The sequence below is a fragment of the Rhipicephalus microplus genome, chromosome 6 (genome assembly GCF_043290135.1).
Source record: "Rhipicephalus microplus isolate Deutch F79 chromosome 6, USDA_Rmic, whole genome shotgun sequence".
In the NCBI taxonomy this organism is placed as follows: Eukaryota; Metazoa; Arthropoda; class Arachnida; order Ixodida; family Ixodidae; genus Rhipicephalus; species Rhipicephalus microplus.
In genome coordinates, this window is record NC_134705.1 from 201,368,983 (window position 1) to 201,392,758 (window position 23,776).

Below are 23,776 nucleotides of genomic sequence, written 5' to 3' on the forward strand. Positions count from 1 at the left end.
ATATTGGGAGTAAGAGAAATGTAAAAAAAGGAAGAGATGTGTACAAGCAAGGCAGTTTTCAGGCTTGGCACCACCAGTGTAGAGCTGCCTTTCATCTCACCCCGAAACGATGTGGGACACAGGGCAGACAGGCAAGTGCTATTATTATGGAGACTAAATGTTAAGAATGATTTCGACAACAGTGTCAACACATCGCAAGGTCTAAGGTCTATCTGAAGGTCTATGAAGCAATGTTTATAGGGAGAGCGAGACACACCCTGCATATCAGCACATTGTCCCTAATCTTTTAAGGTAAAAAGATTGGTTTTTATTGAACTATTACGCATGCACACTTTAATCACGTGTCTCGAAGTACGAAATAAGCTAGTTGGAAGTTATCACACGCCCCATTGATTGTGTTCCTGTGTCCCTGTTCAGTTCTGAGCCGGAAAAAAAAAATTCTTCAAATAAGCCTACAAGCGTTAATTGTAGGTTGATTCTGCATAAAACAGGAAATGCAATAACCGGGGTCTAAAACAAGAGGAGTTCTCTATAGCAAGCTGGACAGGTTGATTGTTATACTCCAGGAAAAAGCAGGCCTCACACTGTTACTTTCGATAAAGGCTCGCTGGATGTTGACTGTCCTTAGAGCCAATATTTTGACGAGTATGAAAATACCCAACTTCGAAAGTTCACTTCAATAGCATGCAACCACTGCAGCGATCGTCTTACCTTGGCTTGCCTCTCGTACTTGGCTTGCAACAGCTGCCATTCCAGCATCCAGTGCTCCTTCTCCTAAATTCAGGAATAGGACGTCAGCTAAGGTAACTGGCAACAACCAAGTTTAAAGCAACAACTCACCTCCTCAAGCTTCCAAACTTTGTTCTTCAGGCTTTCAAGCTATAACAGCGATGAGAAATGTACAAAGAAAAAACTCTGTGAAAAGGCAACCAAACTCTATCAAGAAGGGTGGCACTGTTTCTCTTCAAGACGCTCTGCAATATTTGTACTGGGCTAATAAAAGCAGCAGCTCATATCTGCACCTATAACTGTTGTCCTCTACAGAATTCTTTGCCATAAAGTACAAAAAAAAATGGTGCAAGCTTCTGCAATGGCCCACCATTAGTTAGCACTAACAAATTTGCTGCTGTTTCACCACTCACTTGTGGAATACTAAACAATAGTCATGTCACCAATAATCTCACAAGCAATTCATGTTTGATTTCTGCAAGATCACATTGATAATGATTTATGGGGTTTAACACCCTAAAACGATGATATTATTGTGGGGGACTCCGCAGTGGAGGGATCTGGAAATTACTGCCACTTGGGGTTCTTCAATGTGCACCTAAATCTAAGTAAACGGACCTCTGGCACTTTTGCCTTCACCGAAAATGCGGCCGCCACGGCCAGGATTCGATCACGCAATCTGCAAGCCAGCAGCTGAGCACCACAACTACTAGACCACTGTGGTGAGTTAATTTAGTTTCTGTAAGATGTTTTACTGCTATTGCCAGCTACAAGTTCAACTACATTAAAGTGAGCATGCTATTATGATAACTCTAACTTAGTTTAATGCAACTGAATATACTGTGTAGATAATTGAGTGATCTACGCAAGTGAGAATTATCAATGAGTGGTAGATGGGTGCCTTACATTATGCATGACCTTAAACACTTCATTCCAGTTGCATGCGTGCAACGAATTGATGCTACAGGATTTGATCCCGCGACCTGGGGGTCAGCAGCCAAGTGCCTTAGTCAATAGACCACCGTGGTGGGCCAATGTACAAAAACGACAACACTTTCATGAAGTCAGTAACATACTTCCACAGTCACAGTATATTTTGTTTTGCTGACAATTTTGTGAAAATGGAAAAATTAGCTGTTTTGGGGTAGTCCGGAGAACTTTATTTTTTACTTCTCCAAAAATTGATTAATGCTAAAAGGTACAGTATCAAAACTACAGAAAAAGAACTAGTCTTTCCAGCAGTATTAATTTCAACAAACAAAGTTATTTCAAATATTATCACAAAACGTATTTTGAAAGATCCATCAAAAATTCTAAATATAATCGAAATACACATCTTGAACACAAAGGCCTTATAAAAAAATAGTGCTTTTAATGAAAAGTTATTTACTTACAAACAAAAATATAAGCACTAGTGCCTATCATGCCAACCCGCGAGGCAGTTTTTTGATGTGAAGAAAAAAAGGTTGGCTCCCAGTGCATTGGCTCTAAAGGGACACTCACCAGGCTCTCAAAATACAACAAAAGAGCGCAATATTTTTTCCTGATATTATTTGTCCTTCTTGGCACACTACCGTGACGTAGACAGTAGTTCCAGTGACGTCTACAGTGTACATGCTCTCGATTTGTTGATATACGCGAAGTATCACATGTGATTTGTCTCCAGTACTGCTTTCCCATGCAGCCGCCTATCCGTTCTTCTTTGTCTTGCATGAATATCGTACACAATCGACCAATCAAACTTAATTTTTTGTTTTTACAACTTCGCAAGCGGCGATAACAGCGTGCAGCCGAAAAGCGCGAAATCCTGATAGGCTCTAGCACTTAGTGCTGATATTTTTCATGTGCATTCAAGGACTAAGGAGCGAGGAGAATGCATCGTGTGTATGAAGGAGAGAAGAAAATCTCCCCCTCGTCTTTGAACATGGGGTGGTGAGTGGCCCTATAAGAAAATATATCGACACATATTTATTTGTGTGGTTGTGTATATCTCAGAAAAACTTCGCTGTGAAAAACAACATGAAGCCTTTGCGCAGCACTGTGGAGCACTGAGTCAACGTGTACTCCACAAAATCTACACGGACAGAACCCCACTCTTTCTGCAGCGAGCACTAAACCTGAACCAAGTTGACACCTTACAGATAAAAGCTGTGGCCTTTGTATGCACTGGATACATTTACGTTGATGCGCAGCAGTGATAAAACAGCCTGAAAAGGCAACAAAATTTACTGCAGGAATCATTGTTGTCTTCTGTGTCTGTCCTGCTACCATTATCTAGAGACTTTTTTTTTTTTATTTAAAAGTACCTTACAAGTCTCTGTTGAGCCATAGTGTAAGGGGGGCAGTACAAAAAGTGCATTTCAGTGACGTTCACAAAATACAAATACATGCACAGAATTCGTAAAACAAATGACAAAGAGCAGTGCAATAGAAAATAGTTATGGCAGTTACGGCAATAGAAAGTAGTACGGCAGACTAACGCTCAGATTCGCCAGGATCTGTTCAAATACAACATTTTAGTAAAGGACCCGCGAGCCACATTGACGCCATAATCACAACCATTACCGCTCATAGTCCTGTCTGTGATAGAGCTTAAAAAATTTTCATGCAGTATAAAAAAAGATTTAACAGATGAAACTGATAAAACGCATGTTCTTTTGAACCTTTCGATGATGTTAGGCGTTCATAAGCACTCAGAGTGCCAAAATTTGAACTTGAAGTCATCCTTAACAAACAATAGTGAAAACTGGCGTGGTCACAAATTGTTCAATATCCTGTAGATTATTTATCACATCAATCACATTTTGACAGCAATGTGTCACTCTGCCAATGATGTCATACGCGATGTTTCTGCCCAATCTGAAGTTTCACTGTCGCATTTTCCAGGATTCCAATACGTGCCTGAATTCAACTTGAGAAAGGGATAGTACAATCTACTCAGAAGATGGCTTTTGTCTTCGATCAGTCTTGGGCAAATGCATAAGGGACCATGAAACTTTACTTTAGTAAATGATTTTGTGTAATCATGATGCTATTGTTCATGCTAACTTCCCTGGCATATTTTTAACTTGTTGATCAAACTTGTGTCTTCAGCAACAAGACAATTTTTCACACTTTTAATCTTATCTTGGCTTTCCAGGTTTCAGTTAAAGAGAATCTCCTTTCTGTGTAGTTAAGGCATGCACCCATTCAATCAGTTTTCCAGTGCCTTATATGAATTTAGATTTCTCCACTCATCTCCAATGATGAGGTAGAGAGTACTTTGGACATTTTGCAAACACTGTTGTAGGGAATCATAAATACCTGCTGGGCAAAGGACTCCTTATTTTCCACATGGCTCTGGAGGGCTCCAGAATTCTCAATTGCAATGCCATAAGGAACACATTCAGGGCTTTTCGTGTACTGAAAGGCAAAACATTTCACGCATTGGAGTACATCCCTATCCTGCCTCAAGGTGCATTCCGTGGATTGAACTCATTTGAGAAAATATGATGAAGCAAAATGTCTGGCAAGAGGGCTCACACAAAGTATGTACAGATGAAAGCAAAGAGGACACTTTGGTCTTGCACTGCGGCACGCACCATAGTTTCCTATAAATACACAACAGGGAACTTTGGCGCTATTGTCTATTGGAGCTGCAGCGCACACCTCTTCAGCGAACATGAGTGCACTGCTTTGTCTAAACATAGTACTGTCGGCTCCATTTGGCCTCATGTGGCTTAAAACTGCTTTGTCACGAAACAACAATTGGCAAATGTTCAGCAGTTGCACTTGACCACCTTAAACTTCTAGGCTCAGCATTTCAAATCGAGTAACAATGTTCAGAACGGACCATTTTTTTTTTTATTCTAAACAAAACCGAAACACAGCAACAAACAAAGCCACAAGTCAAGTAAGTTTTAAGCCCGCAAGCACGAAGACTAGACAAATCCGTGTACTACCCATCATTACTATGGTCACTGGCCGATCGCAGCATCAGAGTTCCCCTCTGGTTAGCTTTAAGAGACTCTATGGCATGCACTACCTGATGAAGAGCAGTGTTGAGAAAACTGTTTTCACAGCCGCAACAGAAACTCACCAGCTGACATGTTCTGAGGTAGGCTGCGCCCCTTTGCCTTAGAAGTGCTGCATGTGGTTCCAGGTGTGCTTTGCACAGTGGTGGCTTCGTGTGGGAAGAGAAGCCCCTGCACTGGTACGCCTCCTTGGAGAGCAACACCTTGGTTTCGAGTGCTCGTGACAGCTGCGAATGACCCATCTCATGATGAATTTCATTGGCAGATTCGGTGCACTTCTGTTAGCAGTTGTCCTGTTCCATGCAGAGCAAGCCTGTTTCATTGGCAGATCGGGAGTGCTCACTATGTGTTTCATTGGCAGATCCGGAGCAGTTTCGCCGCCAGATTTACTCCGCAGAGCAGCTTTCCCTGCCATGCAAAAATCAGTGAATTCAATCGAAAGTCACAAGTGCCGTGTGCATGCGCAGAGCGTGGACTGATAAAAGGCAGTGCCCAAGTATGCCTATGCCCACAAATGCGAAAATGGCACCAAGCTCAAGAAATTCTCGCTGCTTCTGGAGGCAGACGTGTGCTAGCATCCCGTGCCATTTGCGCTATTGGGAGCCCCTGTCTTCTATTGGTAGATATTTTTTGGTTACTCTTTGCTGGAGCAGAGTGCTCCGGCACAGATTTCATCAGCCACTCCGAATCTGCCAATGAAATTTGCTATTGGCTATAGTGTGCACCGCACAACAGAGGCAGCACTTGCCTTTTTACAACTGTTGGCGACAGATGCTAGGCTGCTGACCAGACAGTCATCTGTGTTCTTGGCCTCCAGGGACACAGTGGGTAGCTCATGCTCAAAAAGCATGAGAGAACTTAACTGCCTCTTGACCTCTGCAAGGTAGAGATGCATTCTGTGCAAGGGTGCATTCTGCGCAAGTAGGGGCTGTGCAAATGCACAGCCCACAGTGATTCTGCACAGTGATTCTGCATGTACACTTGCCATGACATGTCAGCATTTGTGAAGACCTAGAACTATTAAAACGGCCCTACCCCTTGAAACAGAGACAATGTAAATACGAAAAACAAGCATTGAATTCTGCAGCTGCGGCGTTATACACACTACTACTTTAAAGTGCCAACCATAAAACACTGGTAACGGCCACCTCCTAGGTAAAAAGATAATAAGATTGCTCTTTTCATGCAATATTATGTGCTTTATGCTTGTGTAGTTTTTGCCCATTATTATGTTATACATTAGAGAAACCACCAAGTTCTGTTCTTTTTTATGGAACTGTGGACATTCACACATTTAGGACTAGCATTTAAGCCTAACGACTGGGGGTGCTATTCTAGAAGATGTGAAACTCAACCATCTAGTAAAATTTCGTAATATCAGTTATTTTAAGCCAATCAGAGAGGTTTGGGCCAATCAAAGTTCATAAACGATTGTATTTAAAAAGTGTGCTTGGCAGCAATTTTAAGTATGCCACACTGAATCAAGAGGTTTGAATCTGAACAGTGCTCATATTATATTTCAGACTGCACTGCTAGTATCAATCAATCAATCAGTTTATTATCGTGTCATAAAAGAATGTTACAGGGAGTAGAATATACAGACGAGGGTCCCAAAGTACACGACTGCAATGGGACCCTCGGTGATGATTACAAATAATAAAAGCACAAGCAGCTGTTAGAATCATAGAAACAAAAATATACAAAGCAGAGTGAAAATGTATTGCATATTCAAACTGAGATTTATGAACCCAGTTGACCCTAGATGAATTACTGTGTGGAGAAAAACTTAAACATAGAATCAGACAAGAATGATCACCTATAACTGTGATAGACAGAATCTTTTCAGACTGTAAAACAGGCCATCTATAGTTAAGCAATGTGCTATTCACCTACTGTAAAAGGAGTACTGACATAATTTTTTAAAGTTTACACTTGCACATAAATCTCCTATACCTAGGAAAAGAAAATGTGCCAGGATTACTCAATTTGTAAGATTTTTTTTTTCTGAATAAATAGCAACATTCTTTCAATTCGATGGGGTTGCTTCATTATACCATTATTCACATAAAAAAGATAACTGAAAGGTGGCTTCACTGCACGGCAATACAATAAAGGATGGCAATAAAATGAAAGGCGAGGCACAAATGGCCCAAGACGGACAAGTGTGGCCATCCAGCATCAAGAAACACAAGTATGACGAGCATAGTTGTCACTGGTTTTGTGTCGGACCAATTTTTCTTTATTGATGACAAGTATAGTTGCTATGGGTCATTTCATTACAAAATTTCATGACAACTATACTAGCTAATGGTAGGGAAATAGTTAAGGAAAAGAAAAAAATGCGGCGCTCTCACCTTCAAAATCCTCCCACAAGCATTTGGCGATGCCAACCAGCTTTCCAACAACAGCCAGATACCCAGCGCAACGACATGTATTCGAACCAGGCTCACAACCTGCATGACATAAAAAGGCCACAATTATCCTCGAGTATTTTTTTTAATTTTATTTTATTTAGCAATACTGTCAACTCGCATTCGAGAGTCCTTACAGAGAGGGCAACATAACAAAATATTATAGCAAAAAGAACATTATTAGCAAATACACAAATACAGGATGGATCAAGATCAAACGCTACAATTGTACAGATACTCATCCAAGGTCTGTTCAAATTTCGACAAATCGTTCTGGTCAACAACACTCACCGGCAATTCATTCCACATTTCAATTTTATTAGGAAAAAAGGAGTATTTGAATCTATCCGTACTAGTCTTGTACGTTTGAATGGCCCTGTTGTGGTTGCTTCTTGAGCTCTTTTTACCTGGTGTCAGTAAGTATACTTCCTAGCTAATATTTATTTGGCCATTTAGAATTTGAAATAATAGTTTCAGACGATTTTTCTGTCTGCACGTTTCTAACAAATGGAGGCCAGAAGATTGGAGCATTTCTGTAACTGACTCTGTCCTTCGATACCGGGAGCATATAAATCACACCATGTGCCTTTGAATTTTTTCTATTTGTTTCTTTAAATAATATTGATGAGGGCTCCATACCACCGACGCGTACTCAAGAACAGGCCTTATGAAGGTTTTATAAGCAGAAAGTTTCACATCGGCTGTTGCACCTTCTAGTTTTTTCGTAGAAAACATAACCTCCCATATGCCTTTGAACAAACATTGTTAATGGGTATGTTCCAAGATAAATTTTTTGTGATCGTTAATCCTAGATATTTAAATTGAGTAGTATTTATCAAACGCTTGTCCCTGATGGTGTATGAAAATAAAAGACGGCTCTTCTTTGTTGTAATATGTGTGTATGTTGATTTAGAGTAATTAATTTTCATATTCCATTTTTCACACCATTTGCTCAAGGCCTGTAAAGATATGTTAATTTTAACTTGATCCTCTTTGTTTCGTACAGTGGAATAAAATAAACAGTCATCTGCGAATAGCTTAAGGTGCACACCTGGCTCCATAAGAGCAGAGATGTAATTAATATACACCAAAAACAAGAGTCGTCCCAGAACAGATCCCTGTGGGACTCCCGAAAGCACTGACAGTGAGTCAGAGACATGCCCATCCAATTTTACCTGCTGCTTGCGATCAGTTAGGTATGCCTTAATGCACTTTATAACAGTGGCATTAATCCAACTGTTTCCAGCTTGTAAATTAGCTTATTGTGTTGCACCTTATCGAAGGCTTTGGCAAAATCTATGGCTATTACATCAATCTGCTCCCTAGTATCAATTGCCTTAGCGAAATCGTGAATCGTCTGTATGAGTTGTGTTATAGTGGAGAAGCCTGATTTGAATCCATGCTGGTGAGGGTAAAGTAAAGAGTTATTTTCAAGGTAACAAATTATATGCTTAGCTATTATGTGTTCTAAATGTTTACAAAAGATGGATGTGAGTGATATAGACCGGTAATTATTTACTGTCGTTCGGATTCCTTCCTTAAACACTGGAATGACTACCGCACTGCACCAGTCTTGTGGCACAGAATGTGTTTTCAATGATTTTTCAAATATAAGTGTTAGATAATGAGACACCCATTCAGCATTTCAGCATATCTTTGAAGAAACTGGGTTGGGATCTCATCTGGTCCATTCGCTTTCTTTGAATCTAAATTTAATAGCAGCTCAAGTACGCCCTCCTGGGTGATACTGACGTCATCCATTTGGCTATGAGCAGTGCATTCCGAACTTACGTCCACGACAGTATCAGTCGTGGTGAATACGGACTGAAAGAAGTGATTGAAATGATCTGCAATATCTTTTTTGTTTATCAGTACTTCATTATCTTTTCTAATTTCTTGTATCTCTTCCTTCCTGTCACTGAAGTATCGCCAAAACCTTTGCGGTGTCGTTCTAAGTAAGCGGCTAAGTGTGTCACCAAAAAACTTTTTTATAACTGGTCAGTGCTTGCTTTAACTCTGCTCGAAGTCGAGAAACCTGGGCACACTTATTTGTCTGTTTCCGCAGCCTTTTAATTTTTCTTTTTTTTGAAAATTATATCCCTGGTTATCCAGGGGCTCTGGTGCTTATTCTTTTTTACGCGCGTTGGGATATAGCTGTCCACACAGTGCTGTATAACTAACCTGGAGTGCTGCCACAACTCTTCTACTGTTTTAGCATCAAAATCAGTTACAAAGTCATCAAGCACAGCCTCCAGGTAATCTTGAATGGAAACATCATCAGCGCGAGCATAATTCTTAATGCGTACAGGAATGTAGGGCCTGGAACAATTACAGGCTCCTACTGCAACCGTAACAACAATCATCTTGTGGTCAGAAACACCGTCTTCAACATTAACAGTATATGCACTTATTTTATCTGACGAAAACACCAGATCCAACAATGACCCCATTGCTGTCGTTATTCTTGTGTTTTCTTGCACAATTTGGTTTAGGTTATGCGTGAACATAACTTCAAATAACTTTTCCACTCCCGACGAATCGATTCCAAGAGAACATGGGTTTTTTCCAATCTACGTAGAGAAGGTTAAAATCGCCGGTCATTATAATTTTGGTGTCCACTTTGACATTGGCGTACAAAAAGTCGCTAATTTTTTCCAGGAACTCAGGCGAGGCAGAGGCTGTGCGATACACTGCTCCGATAACGCAAATAACACCATAGTAAGAAATCCTGCACCACACTGATTCAGGAACATTGCAATCAATCATCACAGCCGACACGATACCTTTTACTAGAATAGCAACGCCCCCACCACGTGTATCCCTGTCTTTCCTAAACATTTTATAGCCGGGAGGAATAATGCAGTCATCAGATAAATTTTTTTGCAACCATGTTTCTGTGATTACAACAACACGTGGGCATAGTGAAAGGAGCAGAAATTCCAGTTGTGTAGTCTTGTTCACAACACTAATAGTATGCCAGCAAACACGTTGTAAAAGAACAATATTAGTGAAAGGGGTAGCCGAAGTGAGGGCACAAGAAGTGCTTAACCCCGTTTCAAAAACAACAGCTGATCTACTCCATAATGAATGTGCACTAAGAGTACTTTAATTAATAAAGGCCCTCCAAAGGCACTGATTATGCACTTATTATCCAGCTTAGGCTCACCCTTTGTTGAAAGCAACAGCAGGTACCGGCTCATTTTGTCGAATTTGATGACAACGCGGTTGACGACGTGCCCAAGCTTTGCTCGCAGCTCGTGGCACTTGACCTCCGAAGTTGGCGAGCTGGCCCCGGCGCGCAAGCTAAAGATAAAGGGACGGGTCACTTTCCACTCAAACACAGGGTAAAAGAGGCACTGACCTGAGTGCAACATAGGGCAGAAGCTTATGCAGGTAAGAGACATATCTGCAAAGCGCTGCCGACAAGGGTGATAGCGTGGGGCCACCATCCTGCACCAGAGTACGAAAGCATTCAGCCCAGAATTTGAAAGCGTGTAAAGGTAATCTTTTCCTTTTCTTGTTCCTAGCTGAATTATGAAATAAAGTGTGAAAAGAACAGCAACAGGAAGAGAGCCTATCAAATAGGTCGTTCCTTTCTATTGTTTTATTTCATAATGCACATTTACCTTGTTAGCTAAGCTGAATTGATCATTTAAACTAAAATTTAGCCCCAGCCAAATGAAACATGATAGAAACTATGAAAATCAAAGTATGCTGCTGTGCCTCGTGACAGCTTCACAATTACTATATACAAAATGAGACATTTTTGCCCCGACATTAGCTGTTTTGGCACAATGCTCTTTTTCATATTCCATCACACACGAGGTTGAAGCAATCAAACGACTCGCAGGTAGAAAAAGGATGCAACTGCACTGTACACACTCTAGATTTCTTCCAAGAACCATGAGAAGGCATACTAACACAGTTTAGCACGTGCTCCTACGGTCTATAAAGCTTTGCACTTGTCGGTACACCTTAAAATAATTTCAGCTGTGCTAGAAACACAAACAGAAGAGAAGAAATCAGGAGTCTGTATTTGCTCCAAGACTGAACATATTCTTAGCGACACATTTTTTTTTTTTTTTTACAAAGTGGTTCAGCCTATCAGCGTCAAGCTGAGTAAGACTGCTGTCCACGTTTTTCTTTATGTGGACAATTAGTACCTAGTTTTTGTTAATGGTCTACTGAAGGGCCACATTGCTGCTCTTCAAAAGAAGATTTTTTAGAGAATTGGGGCTGAGCTTTAAAGGGGTTATGCAACACTTTTTGAGCATGTTAACAAAGCACTTCCAATTCAGTGGTGGACGCTCCTGAAAAAGCAAACACTCTAGCAGGGCCTACTTTAAGTCTCTGCAAGCTTTTGATACGAGACTACCTAAGCGCGTTTGACTGCCGATTGCTGTCACCTTCATGTGGAACAATAATGATGCACACATCACGTTCGCAGAAACAAAAGCAGCTCGCTAGCGAAGTTGAGCGTTGCGGATCGTGGGCACCAAAAAATTTTGCCGTATTGACGCTATCACACTAAATGCACACGTACGGCTCAACAAGCGTAGTGCCGTAGTGATCATACTGCATGCTTTTATGTGACAACAGCCCAAAATTTGCCTTCGCCCTTTGCCAGGACCACTAGAACATCACAGAGTGTGCATCGCTTGCGGAAAGCTCATCATTGCCACGTTAACCCAACATACTACTTGCAACATATGTGCGTTCTGAAGCGAAGTGGACATATTCTACAGCAAGCTGCCGCTATAGCAGGTGACGGCATTTGTCGATAGATGAAGCGCTGCCTGCAGATAGTCATTAAATGATCAGCTCTCTGCGACTGAACAGCGTTAAAAAAATTGCTTAGTATGCAAACCACGGAATAGCAATTATGCTAGCGCTGCTAATTTGTCACTCGCTGTGGATTCCCAGCCCCACAATAGTTTTGAAATGTTCCTTGGCGTAATCAACATATGCTATCAAAATGCCATGCGAGAGTTCCAGAATATTTTCTGCACTTTGGCAAAAAGAGAGAAGTAGCTTTGTGGTGGGCATTGTAGGCAATATTTCCTGTACCGGTGTATTTATTCCTTTGCTGGTGACAATGGCACATGTCAGGAGATGAGAGTTTGCAGTTGGTGGTTAATGCGTACTACGATCAGTGCATAGTTACACTGCATTCCCGGCAGATGCGTATTAACGAGACTTCACTTAATCGTCTAATATCTTCATTGAAGAAGTCTAAGCTTGATAATTCAAATGCCCCCAAAATTTTCAGAATACGTTGAGTACGAGCAGAGTTACAGGGATTTGTGACATGCTTTGAGTGCTTTCTCTTTTCTTTCGTAGCAGCGAGTGCACTGAATGCTATGCAGGAGGAGGGATGACAAGGGGGGCAAGAAGGCATTTTTCATTGCAAATCGTGACCTTGAGCACTTTCTTTTCTTCTTTCAATAAAACAGCTCACTATCAATGTGATCGCGGGCGAGAGTGCGCGAACATCACAGCATTCTGCGGCGGCTGCAGCAACTATGCAGCTCGTGATGCTTAAGCCAGCCAATGGCTATGGACTTCATGTTTATGGCATGGTCATTTGGATTTATGGCACAGTTTTCTCAGATGTGAGTGAGTGATTTCTAGCCGACACGAGAAACTAATTGCGAATTAAAGTCTGCATACCACACTACTATAATAATTCGGCTCACATGTTCTCAGGAGCCTCAACTACCAAAAAGCAGCATTTTCTGAATCAGCTGAAAGAGTGCTGCCGGGTCCTTTGAAGAAGGTTGTGCAACATCGAGTGAATGTTGTGTTTTTTGTTGTGTGCAAAATGGCCAGTCTGTGAGCGCATGCAATGAGTACGATCGACAGGTCACCTCGCAACAGCCTTTTTGTTTGCAGTGTCGTGCACATGTCTATGTATGTCTCCTGCGCTTGTGCTGCAGAACTAGGTATACCGAGTATCTATATTGGGCAACTGAGCTGCTGCATTATTGTTCATTTAAAAAAGAAAACATCCCAAGAACTGTTTGTCTGATGTTTATACCTAAGTGTTAGCTGCAAAGAGTGTGTGAGAGAGAGACAAAGAGGTCAGTCAGGCCTCCAGATTTTAGAATGAACTAGGGTTTGATATCAGCATGAGGACAACAATAAACAAGAACTTCTCGGGGCCTATTTGATAAACAAGGCAACATGGGTGCGACAGCAGTCTTTTGGTGGTCCTTGCTGATCGCGAAGTGCGATATCTAGACATCAGATTGTGATTGAAACATTGTTGTGACCTTGTTTGGATAATTTAGCAGGTTTCTCAGTGGCCAATAAATCATGAATATACTAGCCAGAATGAGAGAGTGAGTCGGAATTAACATTGTTTGAAATTAACAGGTTTTACAGGAGTATTTCGTGCCGCTAATGTATGAAATTTTGCACGAATGTCAATGCAGTAGGATTCGTCTGAACACTGCGTTGCCCTTCACTACCACAATTCCAATGACTACAGGAATGTATGCAAGGCTCTTTAAAAGCAGAGCAAAAATATTTATTTTATTCTACAATACTGCAGGCCACTATAGTGACCAAGCCGAAAAGGTCAATGACATGTGGGGTTTATTGTCTTAAAACTACCATATGATTGTGAGAGACGCCGTAGAGGAGGACTCCGGAAATTCAGACCCCCTGGGGTTCTTTAAAGTGTACCCAAATCTGAGCACACGGACCTACAGAATTTTCGCCTCCATCGAAAATTCAGCCACCCCAGCCGGGATTCAATCCCGTGACCTGCGGGTCAGCAGTCGAGTACCTTAGCCACTAGACCACCGCTTCAGGGCTAGCTGAAAAGGTTAAGCAAACAGAATTTCTGAGTACATTTTAGTCATGATGCATCACCACATTCGACAGCACGAACTGGACATACAGCATTACACTTGGGCATTCCAAGTACAACAGGCGATGACCTCCCCCTTCCGATAACTCAAACTGACATAGGCTGCATCTTAACGTGGGTCCTCAATTCAAAACACGCTTTTCAAGAGGGAGAAAAAGGATGCCTACCAAGATGTATAATTCTCGTTGGCAAATGGTGTCAAAGTAGGCCTGGTAAGCCTCTTCTATGGGCTGCAGGTACGCCACATTTCCATGCAGATGCTGGGCAAACTGTGCTCGTAAGAGCAAAAGTGAAGGCTTTAGGCATTACCGGAATCACAAACACTTCAATATAGTACACAAATTACACGGTAAACACACTTCCCTTGCGTAAGCCAGAGGTGTGCGAATATTCAAAACTTTCATATAACAAATAAAATGCGGTTTTATTCTATTTGGCTCTTGAAGCGAATAGTGCATATTCAAAATACCAAATATTTTTCTAATAAAGGTTCATTGTTTACAAGAAAACCAAAGGTGCATTATATGTTTAGTGGTGCGGCACACACTTTAAAAATGACTACGCATTGATGTTCCAAGATATATCGCCCATTGATATTTTGTAGATTATGCACATATGTCCACATAAATATGTCCCACAGGTTACCTCGCCTTCAATGTTTTGTGTTGGTACAGTACTACTTTAATTTTTCCGCTTAATGAAGAAGCTAAGCGAAATCCAAGTTCAAACTCACCACCTGTAGCGGGCCCTGCGCTAGTTGCGGGTCCAGTCCACAGATGGCACCAGTGAGGAGGAGGCGCACGCGCTGCTCAGCGTACGTGTGCAACGTAGACAGGGTCTGGCTCAGCTCCGGCACCAGCTCAGCCAATTGCCAGAGAAGGGAACGCACACTACTCTCGTATGAATGCCACGTCACGGGCACGTCCATCCCAGGGGAGCGTCCGTCACCTGCCACAAAGCATTGATCACAATCCCGATTACAGTTAGCCTGGTTATAACGAAATTGATAAATTTCTGGAAAAATTCATTATAAAAAGGATTTCGTTATGTGCAGGTCTGGTACGAAAATTCAAAAAATAAACGTGCAAATTAAACAAAAGCGGAACTGAAGGCAGAGCTAACCCAAAACACTTACATTACAGTAAAAAGAAACGCAGTAATATCGCGACAGCAATTACATGGACACTCTCGGCAGGTTTTTGCCGCCGCCGCCATGTTTTGTAAGAAGTGCAAATTTATAACAAGCCCCCCCGTGCATCCTAACTTTCACGAGTGAGTAAAAGCATGCGGGCGCTGCTGAAGCAGAGATAAAATGAGTCCGCCCATCCCTATCGCCTGGAAATCGCATCACATCTCTCGCGTGTTAGAACTGCTGTCGAATGTTCATACAGAAGGTAAACCATCCGTCTTGAACGAGCATGAAATAACTCAGGGAGAGGGGGGTAAATCGCTTTTTGAGCAGCAATAATGAACGATTTCAAGGGCGGTCGCGATCGCTGGCGTGCTTGCTATCTCGGCGAGTATCAGTGCGGTTTCAACGAGAAGGGACTGTGTGAAAAGAGCACTTTTCCCTGGAGCGGCCATATTCGCTCACATCAGCGTTTTGTCGGAGGTCCACGATATGGGATCCAAAAGAGTTGGGATCCACAAGTCCATACATACGATATGGGATCCACAAGTCCATACAGTAACACAACAACCCAACAACTACTGAACCTGCTGCGTGGCTCATTAAGCTACAACCGCCAACAAAGCATCCAGAGGAGCCTCGACAACAGATTGACAGCACTTTATGTTCACCTTTTAAAAGACTTGCAACTGCTGAGAACTATTTATACAGCCTCGAATACAAACTCAAGATGGCACATCTGCGTTTGACTGGTCGTACTGTCGGCTGCTGTGAGTAGACATATAACTTATTACACTTTTAATCTTGGTGAAACAATCATTTGATTTACTAGGCTACAGTTTAGGGATAAATACCAGTAAGGCGTGGCACAGAACAATAAATTTGTCCTCTAAAACACCTGCAAGTGTACACAAACTGTGAAAATTAACGAAAAGGTTTCATTGCTTACAGCCTGTACGTGTTTACAAAAAATACATAGACACACTTCAATTCACTTACCGGCATCTCTGAAGTGAACGTTTTGCTCTATAATGGTCTTGGCCTCCTGTAGCTCTTTTTCAAGCCTCACTGTCAACTCGGCAAGCTTGGATTCACTAAAAACAATTATAATTTATGAATTTATTTACAAATGTTGTTATCTGCCATGGACAAGGCACAGAAAGAGTGCATACATATTGCTAGCCAATAAAAGCAAGTGCTACAGCATTCATAGCAAGAACTCATATAGAAGTCCCGCTACACAGAGCTGGAAAAAAATGAAGCATATAAAAATGTAGAACTGATACAGTCGAATCTCATTAATTTGAACACGCTTAATTCAAACTTCCGGTTAATTCGAACTCACGATGCGGTCCCGTCAAAGCTATGTGTATTCCAATGGGCGAAAACGCCCGGTAATCCGAACGCGCAAGCACTTTTGACGGTTAATTCGAACATACCGCGCTCCAAAAATGCGCTCAGCACCCCGCCCAATCCCGCGGCGGCACCTGCCACACCTCAACGCTGCGCGCGAAGGAAATGAAACGGAAAGAAAAGGTTGCAGTGGAATGCTTGCTCTCTCTCAAATGCCGATCTGCGACACACCCGTGTCACGCTTCTCCCTTTCTCGTCCCTGCCACATAAAGACCCTTCTCCTTCCAATGTCGCGCGCGAAGAGAGAGGGGAAAAAAAAAGAAAGCTGTCGCTGGGTTGAATGAATGTGTGGTTGAAGGAAAGGAAAAAGGCACTATCTTCTGCAGCCGTTGCCCCTTGCTCCCGGGAGCACGGCTCTGCGCCTTGAGGGGGGGGGGTCTCTCACGCGCTGGTGCTATGCTTCCCCCTTTCCCATCCCTGCCACGTAACCCTTCTCCTTTCAAACATGCGCGTGAATAGAACAAAAAAAGAGCTGCCGTGGATAGTTGGATTTCTCTCAAATGCCAATCTGCTTCTCTGAGACGCTCCTCCTTTCTCGTCACGTGCTGGCCATGCTGCGGCTGCGTAGGCTCCGATACGCGGTCGTTGTTGTCGTCTTTAGAAAGTATCGGCGCTGGACGTTTCCGCGCGCAGCTTCTCTTGCCAGGAGAATGCTGAAGCCGAAGTAGAAATGCTTTGCAAGCTGCGTGCAAAATTGATTTACTCGCTCCAAGGCAAACCTGTGTAGACGCGCATCACCGATTACTTCAATTAATAACAGATGTCCTGTGATTTGTGAATGAATGCAAGTCTTCTGAAACTTCCCCCTCGTGTGCGAGCTCAATGCACATGCGCCACTGCATGAAGAGCCCTCTGTTTATTTAGCTTTCATTTTTGAACTTCTTTTACTTCGAATGAATTTCTGGACCTTTTCGAGTTCGAATTATCTAGATTTGACTGTATTATAGGCACAAAATCCACTGGGTGGTAAAACACATTAAACTAGCAAAAAATTTTGAAAAGGTTTTTTCTTTTTGAAGAATACTATACATCAGGATTCTTTTCACGCAATTACCCACATAGGCTGCACGTAATTACCCACACAGGCTGAGCACAGTTACTGCAGTAAAGTGGTAAGTTGGACCAGTTGGTTGAGATTCATCGCGAACTTGTTTGCAGCACTGTAAACAAGTTCACGATGAGCAGAGTTAGGCTATGCCTGGCTTAATATAGCAAATCTCATGAGAACACTGAAAATATTGTGTATTTTTGAAATCTCAAGGTATCGAAAATGCACAGAAAATCTTTAATTGAACAAGATAATCCTCTATGCCAGCAGACAATACACACACATTTTATTAGGCTGTCTTCACCTAATACGTGCAAAGTCATCAGGGCACTACGAGACTCTGAGTAAGGTGCAGTGTAACCACAATGGTAAACACTAGCAGCGAGATGAAAAACAATGCTGCTACGGGCTATGCAAGAGTATGCTTTGACTGTTCCTGAACCTGCACTAGTATCCATTACCACAATTATTGTCGCAGGTATATTCGAATACCTTGCCCACATCGGGCAATGACCTGCTTGTTTAAAGCCATGCAAAAAATTTTGCATCTGATGCACCGAGTTCTAATTCGTCAGCAAATAATCAATATTACTTGTTCTATTGGCTTAATACATTTTCTGCAAATCGGCACTGTTTCAGTGTCCCTTTAACATGCACAACTATTGTACAATACACAGGTATACAGCATGCTGCCTCCACCACAATGTGACTAACGCGGTTGGAATCGAACCCCCGTCTTTTGGGTCAGAAACTGAGCACCACAACAACTGCACCAAGGCAGCTGACAGAGTGAAATTTATCTTCACCGATAATGGCGTAAAATGCACACGATGCCAACGCTACCAAAGAAGCTACAAAACCTTCAAAAGCATAAATTTCATTTGCAAAAGATTAAGACTAATTGAAATATAAGGTTAGAACTCACTAAAGATTAACAAAAGAATGAACAGTAAATAAATAAAAGTAAATTATAGGGCCTGCTAAGTATACCAGCTGTCTTACCTAAGTTCATTTTTCAGAGACACTTCTTTCAGCTCCTTTTCACATGACTTCAACTTCAGCTACAAAAAGTGAAAGAAATTAGTATATAACTTAATGTCAAACACTCCATCTAAAGAAAAACAGCACTAATTTACACATACATCATGCAAGAACAGTGTCTATCCTTGCACGTACTTCTCTTGTCCATGAGTGAATTAGCGCTGTTTTTAGATTCATTTTTACCAACCAGCTCACTTCCAAATACTTCAAAAATTAAGTCATTTCAATATGAATCGCAACACAATGCGGCAATATGTAATCTGATTAGGCCACATGGCCAATGAGCCCCATCACTTTGACAAGATAAAACAAGTGCTCGCCTAGTTCAGAAGAAAAATCACAGCATGTCCACGGAGTGAATAATGATGAGTTGGGCGAAGCGCCCATCAGCCCGTCCGTGCTTCCATCCGTCCGTTCATTCTTGATTCCGTTCGTCTGTGCGACCATCCGTGCGTCCACACGTCCGCCCATTTGTCTGCTAGTCTGTCTGTCCGTCTATCCATGCATTCGTCTATTGAACACTCCAAGTACTGCCGTCTCCCATCTCCCATCTTGCATACCCTGTGGCACATACCCGCTCTAGAGGGGGTATGTGCCACCGGTGGCTACCCACTACTACTACCACCACATATATCGGAGGATGTACAGACCCACGCCTTAAGGAGCTTCGCCCCATAAAACTAGGCTTGCGTGAATATTCGAGCACTTGGAATATATGAGTTAATATTAATGTGCTTGAATTCATTCAATTAAAATCTATATTATTTGAAATTTCAAAGTAGTCACAATGAACATATAGATGTACAAGTGCGGCCACTCTTACAGGTAACACAGAGCGGGTATCCGAGCTCCACTGAGCGCCACGACGAGCGCTGTGTGAACTATTGTGAGGCAAGTGCAGTCAGTGCCAGAGGCGTAGTTAGGTGCGCGTCGTCTGCTACGGTTCCTCCCACTTCGCTGCGAACTGCAGAATCTAATTGCGCACACTTTTATCAATGTTTGCGGCAAAGTGGGAGGAACCATAGCAGATGATGCGCAGCTAACAACGCCTCTGGCGCTGACTCTATTTGCGCCACAATAGTTCCTGTGGTACCCGCTTCATGGTCCGCAGGAGCATGGCCACACGCGCCCTGTTACTTCTATCAGTGGCCACCCTTGTACATTGTTCCGCATGTAACCCCCTGTAAAGATGGTTTCACTGCGACAAAGGGATTCTATATCGTGAATGCACTCTTCTCGGAAAAATTCCCACTGCCGCAAAGCCCCACTTCAAGGTAAAATGAACTTATTACCCTCACATCGATTCATTATTTTTAAAGTTTAAAAGCTTAATATACCAGGTTGTAAGCTCTATCAATAGTCAATTTTCAAATGTGACCCGTTTTACAGGTTATCACTTGCATTCTAACGAAAGTCAAATCTTGCTACTATTCAAAGTTGCTTCCACTTCCTTTGAACCAAACTTTGACATTTGCACATGCCATGTCTCAATTTTAAAAGAATACTTTGCAGGTTAGTACAGTCACGACAAATATGCTCATTTTTGTTTATAAGATGTGATATATACTATTTCCATTCTATTCGAAATTATTGGGCCAAATCACCATTCACTTCAAACCTAAAATTTACTATTCCCGCAAGCCTAGTTGTCAACATACATGATCGAGTTGACAGTGTAGTCCAGAGTGGTCATGGCAAACGATAAGCACAGTCTTGGCTGAGCGTGCTAGTCAGGCTTTTGCTGCTTCTGGAACAGGGTGCAGTTGGCTGATGCTCGATAGTATTGGTACCCGAGTTCATGTAACTTCTCTCAACATGAGAAACTGCTTGAAACATCTAAACTTCAGCCCAATGAACAAAATAGCATTCAGCTGACAAATTTTACAAATTCATACCAGCTGGGTTGGCGTGACCGAGATTCTACTGTATATTCTAAATTTTTTTTTTTTTCATATTGATAAAAACACATATTTTTGTCTGTGTCCTGCAGTTTTCTTACAATTCTTTTTGCTTAAAAAATTTTTTTTTCACATTATGTTGATTGGCCACATATGTTAAAACTAACATTGGTGGAAAAAGAATTCTTTCTTCCATCAAGTAATGCTATACACTCAAGTATGTGTTCTTACAATGGCTAAAAAATACATATATTAGACCAGCCTTTTCTGCAGATGAAAAATGTTAACTAGGCACAGATAATCTTCCTGATATATGCATGCACACTACACGCAACAAGAAACATAACTGCCCTGTTGTGCACACATCTTCGTAGTTAACAAGAACCTTGTAGTGGCCTCAAAATGTAAATAATATTATTTGGAGTGTGCAAATATTCAAAATTTTGAATATTTCATAAAAGCATTTGCCATTTGATTCGATTTGCACTGAAATTTTATTATTTGAACTATTAGAGCTTGCAGAAGACAAGCACATACAGTAAACGTTGAATTTTGCTATTTGCACAGCTCTTGTTTATTTCTATTTGAACAATACGAGCACCTGTTTTATTTCTTCAATGAATCACCCTTAGGAAATAGTTCTTTTTGAAGTTTGGACTGTACTCCATTACCGATTTTCACCTAATTAAAAGAAATACTGCCCAATTAGAAACAGTTCAAGAGCTATGTAGTGTAACTTGAAGCTATACTAGGGCTTTCGTTTTGAAAGAATGACATAGCGCAGCTTAAGCGTGCATTGCCTACCTAATTGCAGGCTTCCAACAAACATGTGGTAAATGAGCATCTAACGTAATGAAAGTGTACTGCTATCATATTGTTACGAGACTACATCACGCTGAAGAATCAAGACAGACAGCGAGAAAGACGACGTGATTCTGGGATGTGGGGCACGCTCTGATCTGGCTTGCCATCTCGGCTTAGGCTTGGCGTCGTGTAAATATACCTTAGCTGTAACCTCGTTTCTCTGTGTACCCTCTCGAAACATTTTGGCGGAGGTGCTGGGTACATGCGCTGGGTACCCTCCAGTAACAATATCTATGACTTTTAATGATGAAATAATTTCTCTCGCATCATACTGCTATTTCAGAGTTCAGGTCCACCATATCAATATCTGCCTAAAAGTGCGACAGATCGTGTCTACTTAGATGTACATGAGGACTTGCGTGCGTCACACAATGAGTTAAGCAGCAAGAGCAGATTTTTCAGAGATAAGGTGACAACCATGCAAAGCTGCAAGCACAAACTGCTTGGGCACCAATGCCAAACATACTACTGAAATCTCCAGCATCACAGCCGACCAGCAAGGCGTTTTTTACCTCCAGCTTAGCCCGTTCCTGAGTGAGCCTGTTTATCTGTTCTTCCCTTTTAGTAACTGCATCGCTGAGTTGATCTTCATGAGTGGCAAGAACCTGCTGCACCTCTTCAAGCTTCGCCTCCAGCTTTTCAACTGTCTCCCTGTGTTCCAACTCTGCTGCCGACACCTGGACAGGGAAATGACCACACATATGAAAAACGTTATGTAATCGAAGAAAAACATTTTTTTTGTTGCTCATGCTGAAATGCCATTACTGAATATGTCATTACTTAATATGGGTACAAGTTCTACCATGACCTTTCATTCATCCAGTGATTCCCATACACCATTTTTTGTTATTCCGAAGGTACCTCCTTAATTTTTTCCTTAGCTTTTGATACTAAATGGAAAATTTCTTGCATCAGCACCATAAGAAGGCAATGTATACATGAAAGGACCCATTGTCTGTAGCTTCCTTAAGACTCCCACGCGAAAGATAGTACGCAGAGAATAACAACCACCCGGGTCTGGAAGTGTGGCAAGTGTGCAAGAAAACAATGTTGCAGCATGGTGATATCGAACAGAAACCTGTGGCGAATATTTTTCAAATATTAGAAATAGCGAATTTTTTTAATGGTGCTGGCTATTCCATTCGCACTAAAATTTTTGCTATTCAAACTATTCAAATATGCTTCACCTCATTACACTTATTTTTTGGCAAAGCTGCCTTTAAGGCTCTACAATAGTCAAACTTTCCACACACAAAAATACAGTAAACGTTTGTTTAAAAGTGGCCCCCTTCAGATTTTTAAACTGCTTCACTTCATCACACAGTAATATTGCGGCAAAGCTCTCTTTCAAACTCCGCTACAGTCGTAGCAAATGTATTAACTGAAAGAAACGCCGGTTTCACCATAAAGGTGATCTATGTGGCACATGTGGGGGATGAATTAATGCAACTTTCAACATAAAATTTAGGCAGGAAGTTCAAAAAATAAGATGCCAGAGATTTTTAGCATCCAAAATTTCAGACGTTCTTATATATTGACATTTAAAATCCGGATTTGAAGGCAGCACACACTTTTCTGCCACATCAGCTGGGCTTCTACAGATGTTGAAAGAGAAGAGGCTGAGGAAGTGGCATTTATGCCTTAATTGTGTAAAGTGTCGTCAGCGACACTTTGGTTGCAACAAATAATGTACATAAATACAATTTAGCTTCTGCATTGCCTCATTCTTGATAAGACAATTATGAAACACCACCCCAACAGGGCTTCGTCAACCTAACGAAAAGAAACACGTTCATGTTGCTATCTTATAAAAATATGTTTAAGAATCGTCCAACATTTTTTGTGTGCAATTTCACTTAAAAATATTCTAAAAATATTCAATTCGCACTGACACTTCAACATCATACTTTGCTTTGCACCAAAAATTTTGCTATACACACAGCTCTCTAGCATTTGATTTATACAATTTACGCTCCCGCTCTGCCTAGTTAAAATGCAAAACATTCAAATAACTGAATTCTCCACAGTTTTTCTACAAAAAATAAAAGAAAACAAGCATTCAAAGCAAATACCTGTAAGTGCAGTTTCTCATTCTCTTCAATGCGACTCTGCAACTCGGCATCAATGATGCCCTGGTGCACCGAAGAAGCATGCTGTTTCTTTTGCTGAGGAAAAAAAATAATAGTCATCAAGGCTTGTGAGACATCAAAGACACTGCCAAGAGCAAAATTTGGTCACAAAAACTAAATTTCTATCTTTGGCCTATTGTGACAACACTGTCATACTGTGAGTTTTAATCTTGAGATAAGATGTGATTTGCAAATTTACACGGACACAGGCACCAACAAGCTCATTT

The 23,776-nt window shown here is 41.5% G+C and overlaps 1 protein-coding gene across 3 annotated transcripts in view; it reads right to left on the minus strand.

The window, feature by feature from the left end:
• Nucleotides 1–23,776, minus strand: part of LOC119166910 (protein phosphatase 1 regulatory subunit 21) — a 41,127-nt gene that overhangs the window by 14,322 nt on the left and 3,029 nt on the right. For all 3 annotated transcript variants that reach the window (XM_075867605.1, XM_075867604.1, XM_037418303.2), the window contains exons 4-17: nucleotides 23,493–23,585; nucleotides 21,933–22,097; nucleotides 18,620–18,678; nucleotides 16,156–16,250; nucleotides 14,761–14,975; nucleotides 14,195–14,296; nucleotides 10,515–10,603; nucleotides 10,320–10,456; nucleotides 7,097–7,195; nucleotides 5,491–5,618; nucleotides 4,808–4,969; nucleotides 4,033–4,131; nucleotides 841–879; nucleotides 712–774 (exon numbers count right to left, since the gene is read on the minus strand). In XM_075867605.1, coding sequence (XP_075723720.1) covers nucleotides 712–774; nucleotides 841–879; nucleotides 4,033–4,131; nucleotides 4,808–4,969; nucleotides 5,491–5,618; nucleotides 7,097–7,195; nucleotides 10,320–10,456; nucleotides 10,515–10,603; nucleotides 14,195–14,296; nucleotides 14,761–14,975; nucleotides 16,156–16,250; nucleotides 18,620–18,678; nucleotides 21,933–22,097; nucleotides 23,493–23,585 — 1,545 coding nt within the window. The remainder of the gene's footprint in view (nucleotides 1–711; nucleotides 775–840; nucleotides 880–4,032; nucleotides 4,132–4,807; nucleotides 4,970–5,490; nucleotides 5,619–7,096; nucleotides 7,196–10,319; nucleotides 10,457–10,514; nucleotides 10,604–14,194; nucleotides 14,297–14,760; nucleotides 14,976–16,155; nucleotides 16,251–18,619; nucleotides 18,679–21,932; nucleotides 22,098–23,492; nucleotides 23,586–23,776) is intronic.